Genomic DNA, 18257 nt, shown 5'->3' with positions numbered 1-18257 from the left:
ATAATTTTATTATATACGACCACGTCAGGAAATGGAAGTATTATTATGAAGTCTCGACGAATTCCATTTACCTATGATATGTCTATGTAGTACAATAATTTCAAATCGCAGTCAACAAGCATTGAAAAGGCTAAGCTGAACTTCGTACGAACCAGAGCCCTGGATATTATCATACAATATAAACAGTAAGTTACTGACCGGCATAAACCGTCAAGTATGTTTAACAATTTTTCGAACCTGGTGCGCATGTCGAACTTTGCATGAATTGTGTTGCTCGCCGGCTGTGACACCAGCCAACTAAAGTAATCAGCTGATTGTCTCATTTGACAGAAAGAGTGAACGCAGTGAACACTATGGGCGTCAAGGTAGACCCGTCAATGGGTTCTTACACCCAAGTAAAAACTGGTTTCTGGGGTGTTATGGTGCTATTCGGATCTTTCTTGTGTCGAATTTTGCAGGATGGTTACCTCTTCGCATTAGCTATTTTTATTGTCAAATGGCAGGAACATTTTTCGGCTGGAGCTGCAGAAGTTGGATTGGTTGGGTCAATAACAACGGCATTTATGTTAATGATATGTAAGTTACTTTCCAGTTTATTTAGCATTAACATGATTAATATTATTAAATAATAATATTAACATGGTTTAATTTTACTGCAAGAATCAGAAAGTTTATTTGATATTATCGATATAAAATGCAAAATACTTACCGACATTTTACCTGAACAATTTTCTAGGTGTAATCATATCTGTCTAATCAACATGCTCCATATTTTTACAATAAAAGGTTTTGATTTTTCTCATGAAGAGCTACATGTTAATTTGTAAATGGTAAATGTTATTGTCATTATATTTCACAATTTAAAAATGAAGAAAACACGAAACAAATGTCGCTTAATAAAATATTTGATCATTGCCTGGTATATTACTCAACTAAATAATTTAAAGAACTTTTTAATACGGGTGGATTGCTCAATGGAACATCGCTCAACATAATGACATGCTAGCCGTCTGCTGATGCATGCAAATCAAGGGTCAGAAAGCACTGTCTTCAATAGCTGCCAGATGTCATTTTACATACGTGTACAATATTAAATGACGAACTTAAATCCGATGTCTATAAGATGGCAGCTATTGCTAATATAGGGCCCCCCGGTAGAGGTAAACACGAATACCGAATGCACACAGACCAAAGCCATTTCGCAATTCGAATTATCCATTTCACTACACACATTGTAGAAATACTTTAAAATGTATGAAAAACAACTTATACTGTGTAATTTTTACAATCATGTGTTACAGTAATTATATATAATCAAATATGTACTATGTAAAATTAATTAAAAATTTTAAAAAAAGAGAGTGGCCAGCAAACTGAAGATGATGTACTAAAACTGACCGACTGACTTGATGAATTCATAGAAATATCTCGGGAGAAATATTCAGGATATTCTTGAATAATCACTAAGTAATTTTAGTGATTTTTTGGGCAACAGTTATACGATATAGGTTTTGCCATCCTAGCCTTTCAGGATCAGAAGAATGTTTTAAGGAAATTTAAAGTAAAATTTAAAGTAAACGTGTTTCTTTTCGTCCCACTTTCATTCTGGGGGATGCTTTAACCTGTTCTATTTTTAATTTTTGCTTGTTTTAACAAAGTTAAAAGTGTTATCATTTTCAGTAATCCCTGTAGGGACTACATGTATTAGCAAAAAGGTCCTTTTCTTTAATGAGATATTGGGAGTGCATCCGCAATTAAAATTTGGCATAAAATAGTAAATATTGACTCTCCCTCATGCTGAAGAAAGGTTTGGACGAATTGGGCGTGAAACGTGCGATTTGTTTTACGTGGGCTGAAGGAACTCTTGGCTGAAGGCTTAAAATTAGGGTTATGATCTTGCATAATCTTGGGTGCCAGAGTTTATTGTAAAGTTTATCCCTCTTAATAGTGGTGCCGATGTTACCTTCGTGTTTCACAGACTAGTGAGCTTGTTTTAAAATTTGGATAAATAAACGTTCGCACGCATTACTTATGGTCAATTGATTACACATAATGATACACTGCACCGGACACATGCGAAAACTTTTCAAAATATGTTTTGTAATTATTTTAGGAAATTAAATTTGAAACATTATGGAAGTTTTAACACAAAATGTACCGGGTCATCGTACTTTAATAGTCTATTCCGTCAATTCTATGCTTCAATTCTGACGCACAACATAATTGAGTGATTAGCTACCAAATTATTCTTGATTTTCTCAATTTGTGCAGTAATGTTGTCAATTAATAATAAAAGCTATCTTCTTAGAATAATGACTGTACCTGTAGGGGAGGGGGCTCTCTCTGATTGAAGTATGGGCATGTGCCACGGCTGCTTTGAGATAACCTTTCAGCGATTTGGCTATATTGATGGATGGTTTACCAGTGCCAGTGGAGACCAATGCGCCCAATTGGGCGAATTTGAGCAAAAGTGCCATTAAAAGCACTCAATTCAGTGGCCAAATGTAGGTGTTTTTTTATGAAAAGTTTGTATACTGATTGTAAAAACAGCAAAAAATATGTATAGAGAAAGTCATCATCCATGGCACATCTCCTTTCAAAATGGAGGGGGGGGGGGGTCCCAAGGTAAAAAAATAATAACTCGAACACTGAAATTGCACCTGACCTTCTCAATTATAATTTTAAATAACAACACCCTTTCACATCACTAATCACATTAAATGGAACATTAAAAAAAAATGTTATCAAATATCAGTACCGCAAAAGACGGTGACAACGGAAGACTGTGCCCGCGAAAGACGTGTGGTCGCTGAATAATTTCGAAGAACCCCCGTCCGCGCTATCTGTATGTTTTAGAAGAGTCATGCTTTTCAAAAACAACCAAAATGGATGGGCGGCAATCTGATACGGCCTGTTTCAAATCAAGTGGTTCTTGTACTTTTTGTAGTATGAAATAATGAATTTCTATCAAACAATCCAGATGAATCGAACTAGGGCCCGAATACAACATAAAAGTTAATATGTGACGTGTTATATCAAAAGGAGACACTCTTGGGTAATTTTGAGGTTTTTACATATCTTAAATATAGATATTTAACTCCACAACGCCGTTTTTCCCAATGAAATCGGACATTCCTAAGCGAAGATATTGAGTTCGTAAGTTATGGTATTATAAATTAATATAAAATTGGAAATTAAGATATCGGCCTTTAAAAATATTATTGACTATGTTGAGAGTAGGAATTACCTTGAAAAAAAAAAAAAAAAATGCCAGTTATATTCCGGTCTGAAACTATCAGACAATATTTCAAACATTAATAACATCACAAATTCGCAACAAACCCACATTGTGAAAAAATCACCCCGGGCCGTGGCAGATTTTTGGCTATTTCTCCATTTACTATCCTGCCCAAAGTGTTTCCTTTTGACATGACACGTCACATATGATATAAAATGTTTTTTCACAAATCTGTTTTAAAACTTGAATAAACTTAAACAATAATGGCATAATGATCTCAATCTACATTTTATTTGAGATATTTTAGATACAAATTGTTATAGCTTTTGAGTTTGGGCCTGAAAAAAAGTTGTTCGACCGACCCTACCCAGGACAACTCTGAATTAATTGGTAGAGCCAGTACGAACTGGTTATTATTTGCTTTGATGATCAAACCAACATTACCATGATTATAGCAGGATTACACCGAGGTATGTTGTTGTGATATACAACAGCTGCTGAAGTCCCATCCAGTGATCCCAGCGAAAGTGTAAACAAAATTAAAATTGCTTATATAAAGGATAATTCATTCAAATTGTCATTTGGTATTTGGTATGCGACTGCATGTCATTACCTTTTCCATTCCTCCACATCCACACTCTCCACAAGTTCCAAATTTGCTTGAAAAATTAACGGGAAAATTAATAACTTCTGGACATTAAATTTCCATGGCTATACAGCCTGTCTCAAAAAAAATTGTGCAAGTAGAAAGCGCCCTCTATGGCAATTAGAAAATTCCATTGTGACATGCTGCTAACATCAAGGTCAAGGGCGCAGTCTTAGCTCTCAAATGCCGTTTGTTCTGTTCAATTTGCTTGTTTTAATCTGGAGATATGTTTAATTAACAACGAAAGGGTAAAATCACTATTGTGCCACTTTTACTATAGGGAAGAGGGCTACACATGTAAATCAATGATACCTGATGTTGATGCGTCTAATATAATGCACTCCCCCTTTCGTGGCTCGTGCATAAGACGCATCAAAATCAGCGCGCACGCATTATTTTGACTAATTTCTCTCCCAACAAGTAATACGCGTTCATTAACCTATAAGTTTGCAATATTTTGTCTTTTAACATGTCTTGAAAATGTCTTGATAAAATCATTGACATGCACATTTATTTAATTTTACAGCAGAACGTGAAATATCTATTTCTCTTTTAATCTGTTTTAAGTGGAAAAGGAGAATCATATAATACCTGTATCATGATAAAATAGTAAAAACAGTAAAAACTATTTTTATTGTTGTATAATTGATGCAGTCTTTTGATAAACTTGATGCTGTCATTGATTTACACGTACAGTCCTTTTGATCTTCCCTGGTAAAAGTGGCACAATTGTGATTTTACCCTTTCGTTGTCAACTAAACATATCTCGAGATTAAAACAAGCAAATTGAACAGAACAAACGGCATTTGAGAGCTAAGACTACGCCCTTTACGTTGATGTAAGCATCATGTCACAACGGTATTTTCTAATTGCCATAGAGGGCGCTTTTCACTTGCACAATTTGTTTTGAGACAGGCTGTAGTTGGAAACAGCGTGAAAATTCATTACAATAAGTACAAACAAGCCAGTATTGAGTCAGTGGTTCTTGAAATGTCTATTGATTTTGCAATACAGTGTGGTAATTTCCTAGAACCGTATTGTTCCTGTTATTCGACAAGTATACATCCCATTGTCTTCTTTTGACTGGCAAGGAGTTTCCTGTTTCCTTTGGTTTTTTTTTGTCAATAGAAACACACAAAACAAAACAAAAGTGGAAAAACATAACTATGTTGACATCACATTCACATACAGTTTGCATGCAACAGGCAAATCAAAGCAGCAACTTTTGTGTATTGGAAAACATTGTTCTTATCTCTATACAATGAAACGTGAAAATTCAAGGTCCATTTTTTTTTATTATGCCTATGATCCAGAGAAGATATTAATATATAATTAAGTGGATTATGTCACGTCACGTTGTTATCAGTGGTGAGTTATCATCAAATAAATAAATGATATTGTCTGTGTGTCTGATTGTCCTTGCATTGTTTCATGTCTATTGAGTTAGTGACCTATTAAAGCATGCTAAGCACTTGGTCATTCACACTGTGCTGGTCATTTGGGTATTTACGGAGCGAATTCGTATTGCTTTGTTAAGTCAACCATGACATTTTGATTCAACTTCCGACAAGCTAATTAGAAATAGGTTCTCATTGTCTTATAAAAGGAAACAACTTGGCTGCTAGTATCTCTATTCCTCAATCTAAAGATAAAGATGTGTATTAATATGTAAACGCGGAAGAAAAGACATGCAAATTGCGTGGGAAATAAGCTCAGGGGAAGTTTTCACAAGTAGTCAACAACCAAACTTAAGAACAATCCCCAGTTCCGAGGCTTCAGAATTAGTGGCAAGGAAGGTCTAATGAAAAATTGTTCCGGAGCAGTGACATTATTAATTACTGGGCGTTAAACAACATTGGATTGTACTTATTTCTACGTATGCTGTAAACTGATTTAAACTGTAATATAAAACATCTGATGAGTACAGGTGTAATCGGTTGAGTTCTCTAGAATTCGACATCCGACTCCGAGTGCACGGTTGTCAATCAAAGTCCAACTTCCAAGTGGTCGACTCAAATAACCCTACGCACTTTCATGGTGTTGGAATATAGATCGCAATAGGAAAACAATAAGGATGTTATCAATAAGCAATTGTTTAATAATTCATTCCTATCTGTGTGTTATACAGCTCCTTATCAACTCTAAGGTCAGATGAGTGAAGTGGTCACAAAGCATACAAATATAATATGAACGGCTAAAGATAGTAATTAATAGTAATTCTATATTATGTAATGTCTGGCATGGCAATTAAAATGCCATAATTTAATATTGTGCACATTATCTAACATGCAATAAGCAATTTCATCGCCGTCTCAAATAATAAAGGATACAAGTAGAAAAAGTGATTTCGACTGGGAATTGAACCTAGGACTTCGGGTTTACGAGACCAGTGCCTTAATCAATTGGACACGGGAGCTTCATTATTAGGCTGGTTGAAATTCGAACGTATACACTTAAACTTATCTCCTCCCACAAATAGCACATAGCTGGGGCCGTAAATGCGAGAAATAAATTACCATCCTCCCTGTAGAGGAAATGATTAACATGCCTTGCAAATAAATATTTCACACGTGTTTACTTCGACGCCAATTTTGATCCCTAATTAAGTATGTTAACTAAGCTCAATTTTACGAAGGATTCCCGAACAAGGATTTGTTTTTTATACATTGAGCTTCAGGGCAGGGTGTCCATGAAAGAACTCTATCGTCGGGAACTGAATTATTTGGGTATTTTAACAACCAAACCAAACGCAACTAAATAACCGCTGTAGCTGAAGAATATATTACATGTAGCCAATACAGCTATAACATACTTGTTGAATTTTGACAATTGACCGCTCGGTTTTTTAATTTTCAATCCGAGCTAATCCGTTTCATAGAGTCAAATATGACAAATAGACGCTTCAATTTTATTTTGAGAGAAAAAAAGATTTTATTAAAGGGACGTCGTACAATGCGATCACCCTTGATACATTCAGTTTACAGATTAAGATTACCATTTGTTTTCTATTTGTTTATATACTAATAATTCCTCCACGTCTCTTCAGAAGGACCAATATCTGCAGCTACCTGACTTGTTACTAAATTAACATTGCAAAGCTCGTCTGCTTCAAACGTCAATTACTTACCGTGTAGAACACCGACTATTACTACTATTATATGTGACCGTACAGCACGAATGAGCCGTAAATATCCTATTCTGAGTTACAGTGTAAAATGTGCATGAAGGTCGTATTCATCGGTACCTCAAGTTGGTGGGACATGTATTTCATTTTGATTTTAAAACACCTTTTAAACCAATCAATAATCGAAGAGGATAATAAGCTTCTACCTTAGATGTCTATAGAATTCTTAAATAGCTCTAGTCTTTGTTTGCTTTGACTAAATCCTGCGGTGAGTTACAAAGCATTGTATTTTGTCTAGGTATGTATAACCAACAATTAACAATGAGAGGACAGTGCTGAACCTCGTTGACTTGGGGATGATTTGAAATGACCGCCAATTATGACTGTTTGATATTTATTACCAGCAATGTGGAAAAAGGGACACATGTAGAAACGAAATAATGTACCATTTTGTTGAAGGAGCAAAGCTCAACCAACCATAACCCCGCTTCCTTGAAGTCAAATGATATACCATTTTAAAGCTTATGATATATATTTTCTAAACACGAAATAATTGACCGAGGGAGAAATTTACGGCTCATTCGACGTGTACGGTCACATGATAGCAAGTTATCTAATCAAGTCGGTATTTTATTTTATAATCATTCGGTACATGTTTTATTATTTTCTTTCATCTAATATATTGCATTTACATTCCAGACCATCGGGCAGTACAGGAAACTATTTAAAAGTTTGTTGTCTTTTTGTTTCTTTAATTTGATTCCGTTTCAGGGTGTATGTGGATTTCACACTGTCTGGTGCACATTAGGTCCTCAACGGACTGTCTCAGATCCTCATCAAGCCCTACTCTTAAAGATGTCATACTCTGATAACTACAGAGACAGAGGGATAAAGCTCCCACTAATACCACTCGCCTGCTCGGTCATTTTATTTTTGTAGGTCCCATGGGATCAGCTATTAGTCGCTACTATGGGTGTCGGCCTACGGTCATCGGAGGAGGGATTACGGCGGCTGTGGGACTGGCAGCGGCATCACAGGTTAGAGCACTATGGCATCTCTACACATGTATGGCACTTGTCGGTAAGTATGGGTGAAATGTCTATAATTGAAAAAAATAGTTTTATTAGAATTGAGTAAATTGGTAAATTCAAGGCCATAAAATGGAGAAAAGGATATTATCTGTATGCCTCATGCCAAAAACAGGATGAGAATTACAACGGTTTTTACAAAATCACCTATACTGCACACAAAAATATCTTTACATTTAAAACAAACGTGGTGTCTCAAAAATACTAATATGACGCTGTGCGTTTGATGAAGATCCTGCTAGGACCGAAAGCTCAGACAATTAACGAAATTTTAGTAATGTTCTGCGTATTTTGATACTTCATTGGCCACGATGCGACTTTATTCCCCCATCTACCCAATTGATTAACAAAAGGCAGAGTTTCAAAAGTGAGAAATTTGGATGGTTCCTTCTTCAAGGTGATTTCCGCGACTTTTGTAATTGGCTCATTACAGCGGTGTGTGACACACCTTTCTGTCATTATTCTCTTAGTCGGGCTGACGTCACAAAGGGGAAATAGCCTTGTAAAACCAGTGTTCGCATGTGCAGTTCCCCTTTCTCAAGCTGGTTGCTATGCGCGAGCTTGTGCAAAGGGGACGAAGGGGACAATGTTCCCGGATGTCCGACCGAGTGAATCTGAGTATTTTGAGGGAACAATCTATGTTTAGTTTTTTAATTTTTTTAATCTGATTGATTTTATTCAAATTATTGAAAATTAGGGAAATTCTCCATCTATCAACCACTTTGTTTGGTATATTTAATTTTGGAGTCTTTGTTTTAAATGTAAAAATATTTTTACAGAATGTCCCTTCATGAGATCCTTGAGATTATGAGATTAAAAGTGAGGCGAGTACGTGCATGTTATGTACAAACATTGATTTATACGGAATTCGTTGGAGTGTTTTGATAGGCCTATACTACTGACAATCCCTTGATATACGTCCAGCATACCCTCTTTCAACAAAATGCAAAAGATCCCGACAAATGAGGTTACAAAACAAGAGCCATTTGGTCTCACATCTCAACCATGGGGTAAAATCAACCAATTTTGGGCAATATACCCACAAAGAAGGAAAATTGTCGTATTTTGGGTTTTAACAGGGGCCACTAGGAGTAAGAAAAATATGGGGGGGGGGGTGGTGCAAATGCCCCCTTGACCCCACCCTTTAGCACCGCCAATGGGTATTGGTGGACTATTGTAACTCATGTCGTACTTTTGATCTTCTCTTAGGTATTGGTATGGGTATATGCTTGGTTCCTTCAATGGTCATTATACAGTACTACTTCGACAAGCAGTTAGCCCGAGTCAATGGAATAGCGATGTCTGGCGTAGGAGTTGGCATGTTCACACTTAGTCCACTACTTCATCTGCTGTGTGAGCATTTTGGATGGAAAGGAGCCCTTCTAATTTCCGCATCTATTATCAGTAATTTGTGTTTGTGTGGCGCCCTCTTTCGACCGTCTCAATTAGAAAAGGAGTACCAATCAAGGCGGAAAGATTCAAAAGAAGTTAAGGCAGACGTGGACGGCTACGAATTTACGCAAGAAATTCCACGCACAAATACGGCGGCAATATCAGATCTTCTTCAGTGTGACCTGATATGTAACAACGGACCATTAGCATTTTTCCTCGTAGTCTCATTATTGTTTGGATTTGGTTATTATTCTGCATTTTTATTTTTGGTAGCACATGCTATTGATATTGGTATAACAGAAATGACAGCTTCATTTCTATTATCCATTGCAGGACTTTGCAGCCTCACAGGCAGACTATCTCATGGATTTTTAATAGACTTGGGTTTCCTATCCGCAGCTAATTTATACACGATCAGTATCTGTATGTGCGGGTTCTGCTGCTTGGTGTACCCTCTGAGTAATTATTATGTAACTCTTGCCATATTTACTGCAATATTTGGGTTTTTCAGTGGAATTATGAACTCTTTAGTTCCAATCGTTCCTAAGGAGCTTGTGGACGATAACAGAGTATCTGGAGCCGTTGGGTTGGTGTGCTTCATGGAGGGGGTAGGAACGCTGCTTGGCGTTTACATCATGGGTAAGTACAAGCAATATACGAGATTTTTTCTGCCGTACGACAATTCGCCGTAGAAATGACGTAATTAATCGGATGAACTACCATAGCAATAGATGAATACAATTTTGAATATATCGCCATGCACTACAACGTTCAAGCGGTACCTATGCACTGAACCATAGATGTCAAAGAAAGGCTGATCACCCGCACCTGTAAGATTAGTATCTTTGAAAAGAGCGCTATTGTATTCAATCTATGTTTGCTGACATACACAGGTGATTAGTTCAATCTACTTGTAGTGCGGGGCAATCTATTCAAAAATTGTATTCATCTATTGCTATGGTAGTTAATCCGATTATTACGTCACTTCTACGGCGAATAGTCAGAGAAAAGCCCTGCACAAAGGGAATATCATCGTGGCCCAGTAGTAGGTCCACTGGTTCAATTCCCGGTGCAGTAAAATCTCCATCCATTGCTGTATTATTGTGTGGCAGATGCAGTAGATGATTAGACTCACAGTCGGTTCCGATCAATGTAACTATGCACCCTACCCTAAGTATCATGGGAGAACAGTGCCAGACATTGAATGATCACGTAAATTAAATAAGAAATAAAAATGTGCAAATATCCTTCGAGCAGAACATCGTAAGGGAGAACGGAAGAACAAGCGTGTGTCGTCTCGAAAAAATGGACATAAAAACGTGTGACTATATCGGCCCTTTATCAGTGGCGTATCGTGTGGACATAAATTACGTTGGACTAATATTTGCCTATAGAAGCTATTTTACACTTCCCAGAATGCATTTATTTAATTTCAATTGTCTGTACTGATTTGCTATCTAGTGCAACATGGGTCGAGAATGACAAATAGTACCTCAATGAACAGAGCACATCCAGATCTTGCAAAATGACTATCGACCCAGGCACTCTATTCTCAACATAAAAGCAAATTGAACCTGTACAAAGTAAAAGGAGTGTCAATTGTTATATGAGGTGATGCATGATGTTGCAAAGGATTCTGGGAAGTGTAACATATCTTCTCTGATATTGGCCCTTATTCAGTGGCAAATCGTATCGGTCAAAATTCCCACGGGGAATTGCAAAATTGTTCCAATGACCCCCAAATGAACACAATCTCTTCGCTCATTGATGATAGCATTTATTATTTTAAGCACATTTCCAGTATTAGAATATTTTCATCTCAGGTATTACAATATTCCATCTAAAATCCACGCTACCCTTGTGGCAGATTTTGGAACATTTTAAAATGTAGTCTTTTAAAAGGTTTACTTTTCCGATAAAGTAAGGTTCGCTTGTCTGAAAAGAGGACTAACATCCCCATTTTATTTTTTGGGCTAGCGAACCTTAGTACAAGCGTACCTTATCATTAACAGGTTGGCGCTTTATAGACGACACTTTAAAATTCACATCGGAATATGTACGGAAAATCACGCATGGTTTTGAATCTGTACACACTTTTATGAGGGTTTGAGTTTATAGACAAATCCACACAGGTCTCCTGACCATACTTACCTTTCAGGAACTGCAGATAGACTTGAAGTATACCGTTAGCGTCTCAAAGAGACTTTGATTAAAATCTTCTTTTGCGAATCTTAAAAGCACTGTCAAAGTACAGAAATAAAATCTACAACGAACCTACTTTTTTCACTTCAGATAGTAATATGAAATGGAGGAAAGTAAACATTTTCAACCGTTTCAGTTCTGTACCTCCGGTGACTTAACCTTGAAATCAATTAATTAAAGGCAATTCGACTTTGAGTCACGACTCACTCATCATCATAGTATTACAGGTAATACCTACAATGATTAAGTCGAAAATTAGAGCAAAGATACTAAGTATTGAGTATCTTTGATTAGAAGCTATTAGAGCGAGGCCCCGGAGGGAGGATACAGATTTAAGAGTAGCGGGAAAGTTCCAGCTTCTGTACCAATTCCGCAGATGTAAAATAGGTTTTGTGATTCTAGAATTACGGAGGAATTGATTCATCACCTGGAATTAGCTCGACTCTTTATCTTGTGTCACATGTATAATAATATGAATCATACATACGTTTGCGAAGAACGATTTGTGGAGATACTAAAATAAAGAATAACGGTATTGTTTTAGACGCTGTTGTGCATCTATCGTCTCATATAACACGGGCGTCATCATTATTACGCCAATTTAAACTTCAATTCAAATAAAAGTATCAATATATATATAAATATCAATATCATAAGAATACCAAAAATAAATAAATAAAAATATCATAAGAATGCTAATTAAATCCTACGTACCTACATTTTACAAATAATTACCTAGGGCTTAAAATCGATCAGTCCCGTTGTTGCTATGTGTCTCCGATTGGTTCAAATAGCGAGTACACGTATCGCGTCGATGCACACGCACTGAACCGTGTTATATCGTGTCATATCACACGGGTAAGAGCCAATAAGATTACAGGAACGTTCTCAAGTGTTTAAGTATTGGTATTCATACTGTGACGTGACTGTGTTACCCCCGGGTGTTACCTACAGATGAAAACAATCGAAAACAACTAACATGCATTATCCCAGGGTACCGCGTATACTCGCATCCCGTATGCCATGTATGTACGGGGCACATTAAGTGTGACATTCGGATGCGGGCGACGGAAGTTCTTTCTCTAATCATGCTAATGGGGTTTAAGAACCTTTCAATATTTACTCGGGGTTCTAAGGGTGGATTCCGAATTTCTTTGGGGTTTTAAAAGGGCCCAGTCACCCACCTTCGCACATTTGTTTTTTTGTGGGACCTGAGAGCACATCAAACACCCCAAATTGCATTCTGAATACGTGGAATGTCCTTCTGATATCAAATAATTTAGATTTTTTTTTAATTCGCGATATGATACAAATTTTATGGCAAATTGACATTTTTGGCATTTAGCAGTCCTCGAAGTTTACTTTATCAATCTAATGATATGTAGGCCTACTTTTAAGTACATAAAAAGTCAAAAGTGTATGTATCTGGGAGGAAAAGAAGCTGACCATCATATGAAAATGTTGACCTTTCGTATGAAGATATACATGAAGTCTTTTGTATATGTATATGCATTTCTTCAATACGAAAGGTCAAAATTTTCTTATGATGGTCGGCTTTTCATCCCAGCTATATACACCTTAAGTACATAACATGCTGTCAAAACTCTCACTCCACCTGGCGTAAATATAGAAAGGGGAACTGTTCCACAATTGTCATTGTCCACGTTGTCTGGACATCAGTCCAGCACCGATAAGCCTGATAGGTCATTTAAAGTTGGCTGACCAGACCGGACGACATACTTCACAGTGAATTTGTTTTCTTTGTCAGCTGGTATCACAATATTGATAAGAACAACAATTATGATTGTATTGCAACATTTGTTTGGGAAAACTTCCTTCCTTGTGTTATTGAAGACACGTAATGATTATTTCCGATTACCAGGCGTGTAGATGGAGTGTGTGATATTCAAATTTTAATTCAAAGTAGGAATCACCCTGAAGGGGGGAATAGCCCAAATTTGTCAAATTTGAAATGCTTTCGTTTCCATTGGGGAAAAACAGTTGCATCGTTTCAAATGAGGTATCAAAACACGCAGAGCAAAATTATCCATCTAATGACTACTTTATTTGGTAATTTAGGTTGAGTGTTGAACATATTGCAAGTGTTCGTACGCAGCACATTATTATGAAGCTATGAATAAATATAGTTGCAATCTACTGCAGATATGATAGCTATAATAATTAATATAGTTGTTATCTATTGCAGATAGGATAGCTATTATAAGAATACCGTAATAAATAATACACTAAGCCTAAAAAGAAACTTATAATTTTTCACAAGGTCAGAGCTTAAAATCCTGTCCATCAAAATGAACCAAAATTACACACAGGAACAGCTTCATGGACCACATTCACAGCCCAATAATTGGCACCCAACATAAGAAATCTGTATGTGGAATATTGTGGAACAGTACCTGTTCCTTGAAGAAAGTGTGTGAAACGCAGAAATCAGCCCGTTCCACACTATTCCACTTACGCTTTGGAAATTATCACCTGTGTAAGGAACTTGTACGCATGTTCATAGATTTCTTTTGCTGGGTGCCAATTATTCGCCTGTGAATGTGGTCCGGGAAGTTGTTCCATATCAGTGCATTTTGCTGTTGTATCAGTTGGACAACAGCTTGGTTACTGACATGTGTTTAGATTAGAGTATTTAGGCAATCCTGTGTGTAATTTAGGTTAATTTTGATGGGCAGGATTTTAAGATATGACTTTGTGAAAAATTATAAGTTTCTTTTTTTTTGGCTTAGTGTAGTTGCTATCTACTGGAGATAGGATAATTATAAATTATAAGTCGAGTTTGACATTGCCAAATACTTACACATCTTCAACCCAATTATAGTCAAAATAATTGGTCTTTTTGAGCGTTGTAATGAAGTATAATGATTTGCGTTTTGTAGCCATTGTTATTAAGTAATTCCAAGTATGAACAATAGAAATTTTGCATTTGTACCCCATGACTTACAAAATTTCTGTTAAATTTTACATAAAATTATTAATCTAATCCAAAATGTCTTCAGTGGTGTTAAAAGTACTGGAACGCTTTTTCCAGTCTCTCTTAAAGACCCGTTCAGTGATCACAGCGAAAGTGTAAAAAAAACCGTTATTTGGTATTTTTGAACTGAAACATTTGGCAAAATACAAAGACAACAGCAGTACATGTAGCTAAATTTATATACGGTCAGTATATAAATTACAGATTCATGTAAAATGTCTTCTTTTGTCTTAAATATACGGCTTTCGGCTGAACCACTAGCAGGCTATGTTAGCACATCTATATGACAATAACAAAGGTACCGAATTTTGATGATTTTTATGATCGTCCGGATGAGCAAATCACTGAATGGGCCGTTAATTCTAGCTCATGTGTTAATTTTCCTCGTACATTATATTATAAAATAAAATAAATTTTCTTGAGCACATTTATATATATTTAGAAAAAAACCCACACAAATCAAAAATTAACACAAAAAAAACCCACCAAAAACAAAAAAAACCCAAAAAATCCCCACCAGACTACAACTATTGTATTTTACTACAATCGCGTGCCTGTTGTCTTTGTCACCTTTCATTTTTTCCCTATATTTTGTTCTTATTCTAATAAGCCAAATCTGCAATAGAAGTTTGCAATGCATTGTGGGACAGTTTTTGCAGTTTTGGGACACTTTGCCCTCTGACCTATTGGGAAAATTCAGAAAAATGGCTTTTTGTGCGTACAAAATAATTATAATCTGAAATGTTTTACAAGAATAAAAACAAACCCAAAAAACATCATTATTGAATAAAGTAATTATTTGAATATTTTGACATTTTGACATTTTACAAATTAATTAATAACAATTACATCAATTTCCCCGATATGTCAGAGGTTAAAGTGTCCCAAAAACCGGAAGTTACGATGGCGATTGTGCTTATTCTTAATGTTTCTTTGGTTTCTATCTTTACAGGTGCCCTTTATGACGCTACGGGTAACTACACCTATTCTTTCTACTCGGCTGGGTTTGCTCTGTGCCTTGGTGCTATTCTGATGCTGGTTGAACCGTGTATGAGAAGACTTTGCGCTAAGATTAAGAGTCTCCACCACCAGGAGCAACCAGCTTGGTGCTGAGAAGCAAAATCCAATAGCTGCATATAATGCATATCGTCACCCTGCTACGACAATAGACCTTTTCAAATCAAGATCGGAAAAGATCGGAAAACCGCAGTATTTATTCAGTAAGCTAGAGGGTCAAATTGGGGCACAATGAATCAAGCCGAATCACGTACCCTTTTGAGTGAAAAACAACGTATTTAGCCAAAATCAACATGAGTCACCACAGAGAAATATTTTCTAAAGGTATTGAACTAACACTTCCACTTGGCACTTCATGTGACAGTAAAAGAAAGAAAATGCAAACTTTTGACAAGGTTACCCCTGCGTCCCCTAGCCGCTTGTGTCTGTGTCTGCGGCACATTTGATTTGATCTTCGTGTGGTCTTCGCTATATATAAATATCAATATCTTGCACAAACCATACCCAACGCTTGACCGTGTCTTTCACGCAGATTTGTGTTCAGACGTAATAGTTGCGTTTGCGTTGTCGTCGATGACCCGGAATTGTAAACGGGTTCATCCATAACAAACTTCGGAAAACTTCGATTTGAAAAGGTCTAGTCTATTGCCTTACTCACAGTGAGTAGGCCTAATATGTGAACCGTGTCCATTCAACCTAGACAACTCGGCTGTCCTACTTTTGAGACAATGGCCTTTAAACGTGTTAAAATATACATATTGTATCATGTGTAAATTCGTATTTTTATTTTATGTTAATGATTTCATTTTATGCGTAGTCATATTTGGATTCATTGAATTCGTTGTAGAAGGTACAACGTTATAAAAAAAAAGCAAAATCAGTTTTTAAGTTTTACATTGATTAAAACAATTAATTTCAAAAGATCACTGGTTTCAAACCGAACGGTATATGTACATATGGGCGTTGTATCTTATTTCATGCAATAGTTGCATTGCAATCTAAAAATATTACAATACTATTTAAGTTTATTTCTTCCAGTTGTTAATTAAGATGTCGTCGTGGATACCGCATTCGGACGAAGCTGAATTTATACTCCATCGCTGAGCGACGAGCGATTGGTTTCTAGCAAATGGGATATCGCGTTTTTCGTTGCGTTGGGAAAAGCGCGCTACCTATGACGTCACTGGTCAAACGTCGCTCAGCGATGGAGTATAAATTCAGTTTTAAGCAACGGTTTATATGGTTACAGGTGCCCGTTTATACAGTAGCAAGTCTCCGTTTATACGATTACATGTCACTGTTTATATACGGTTACGGGTAACCGTTTATATGGTGTATAGAATAATATATTTTCGTAATTTGAAATTATATTTTTAATAATGCTCTACATTGTATATAAAAAGGGTTTCGAGAAAACGAGAAAATAAATTGGGCTTCCAGCATCTTATTTGTAAATAATGAGTTTTGCAGTTTTGTTTATTTGTATGTGACAATTTTTGCGAAATTAACTTTTGCATTATTTAGGATCCTATAGCAAAGATGATTGAATTGTGTTAAATACCATAAGCCAATCAGAAAGCTTTCATTACAAAACCTTGTATGTTGAATAACATACACTAGTTTCAAAACCAAATTATGTTCATCCCGGCGTACATACGAGATTTATCATAGCCTGGAGTGTGACCACATACAGGGTGTCCCAGAATGATTTATACCGCAAAAGATGGAATTTTTTAGGTATAAAGGGCATTTCTATTGGTCATATTGTTTTGCATTTTAAGTTTTACATATATTTAGCTTTCTCAGATTTTTTAGATTTTAAAATTTGGACGTTTCTAGTAGAAGTTAGAGAGGATTGCGTAAAAATGGTGAATTCCAAGTTTTGACAAAGCAACCTATTTTGAAAATCTGTAAAATTACTAACCGTTCAGCACAAAGTTATTTGGAAAATGTTATGCAGTATATTTGTTGTGTCCTGTTCTTACTTCTACTAAATAGTCAATATCTATCGTTTATTTATGATGTTACAAAGCAATCCTTGTATGGAATAAAGGATTTGCTACGCTTGAGTGATCTTAAACTATTCTGTCGTTGGCGGCAGTTTTGAAGCCAATTATTGCGGTGTGACGGTTTCATCATTTGACATGCCGGCAGAAATGGATTTTTAATAAAAGTATAGAGAAGGTTCGTCCTTAGTGTCACAGCATGCATTTATGTCCACAGTATATTGGCAAACCCACAGCTACGTGACGAAGAAAATCAAAATTTACTGCGGAGGATCCTTGAGGAAGTTATATCCTCTGTAATAATGACACTTTTGGGTAAAAATTGGGGTAAAAATCACATAAAAAGTGTGTTTTTCAACCTAAATATCTGATATCATATTGAAAGGTTTCACTTAATCCCATATCAAGAATTATTTAGCATTGTAAGCTCTACATCTGTGCCAAATTTGGTGTATCTCCTATAAAAGAATGCAGAATTTCTCCAATATATTGCACAGTGCGGCTGAACGATGGTGATAAAGGATCCATGTGTTATGCCTTTGCACTGTA

General features: G+C 36.2%; 1 protein-coding gene across 1 annotated transcript; it reads left to right on the top strand.

The window, feature by feature from the left end:
• Window positions 1-274: 274 nt before the first annotated feature.
• On the top strand, window positions 275-17171 carry LOC140144297 (monocarboxylate transporter 12-like). The gene is made up of 4 exons (XM_072166120.1): window positions 275-576; window positions 7948-8088; window positions 9306-10127; window positions 15638-17171. Exons 1-4 carry the CDS (start codon window positions 354-356, stop codon window positions 15796-15798), a joined length of 1347 nt encoding a protein of 448 aa, XP_072022221.1. The 5' UTR covers window positions 275-353; the 3' UTR covers window positions 15799-17171.
• The last annotated feature ends 1086 nt before the right edge of the window (window positions 17172-18257 follow it).

This window comes from Amphiura filiformis, unplaced genomic scaffold (genome assembly GCF_039555335.1).
Source record: "Amphiura filiformis unplaced genomic scaffold, Afil_fr2py scaffold_48, whole genome shotgun sequence".
NCBI classification, from domain to species: Eukaryota; Metazoa; Echinodermata; class Ophiuroidea; order Amphilepidida; family Amphiuridae; genus Amphiura; species Amphiura filiformis.
Note: the sequence above shows the minus strand (reverse complement) of the source record. Positions and strands in the feature narration are given on the sequence as shown.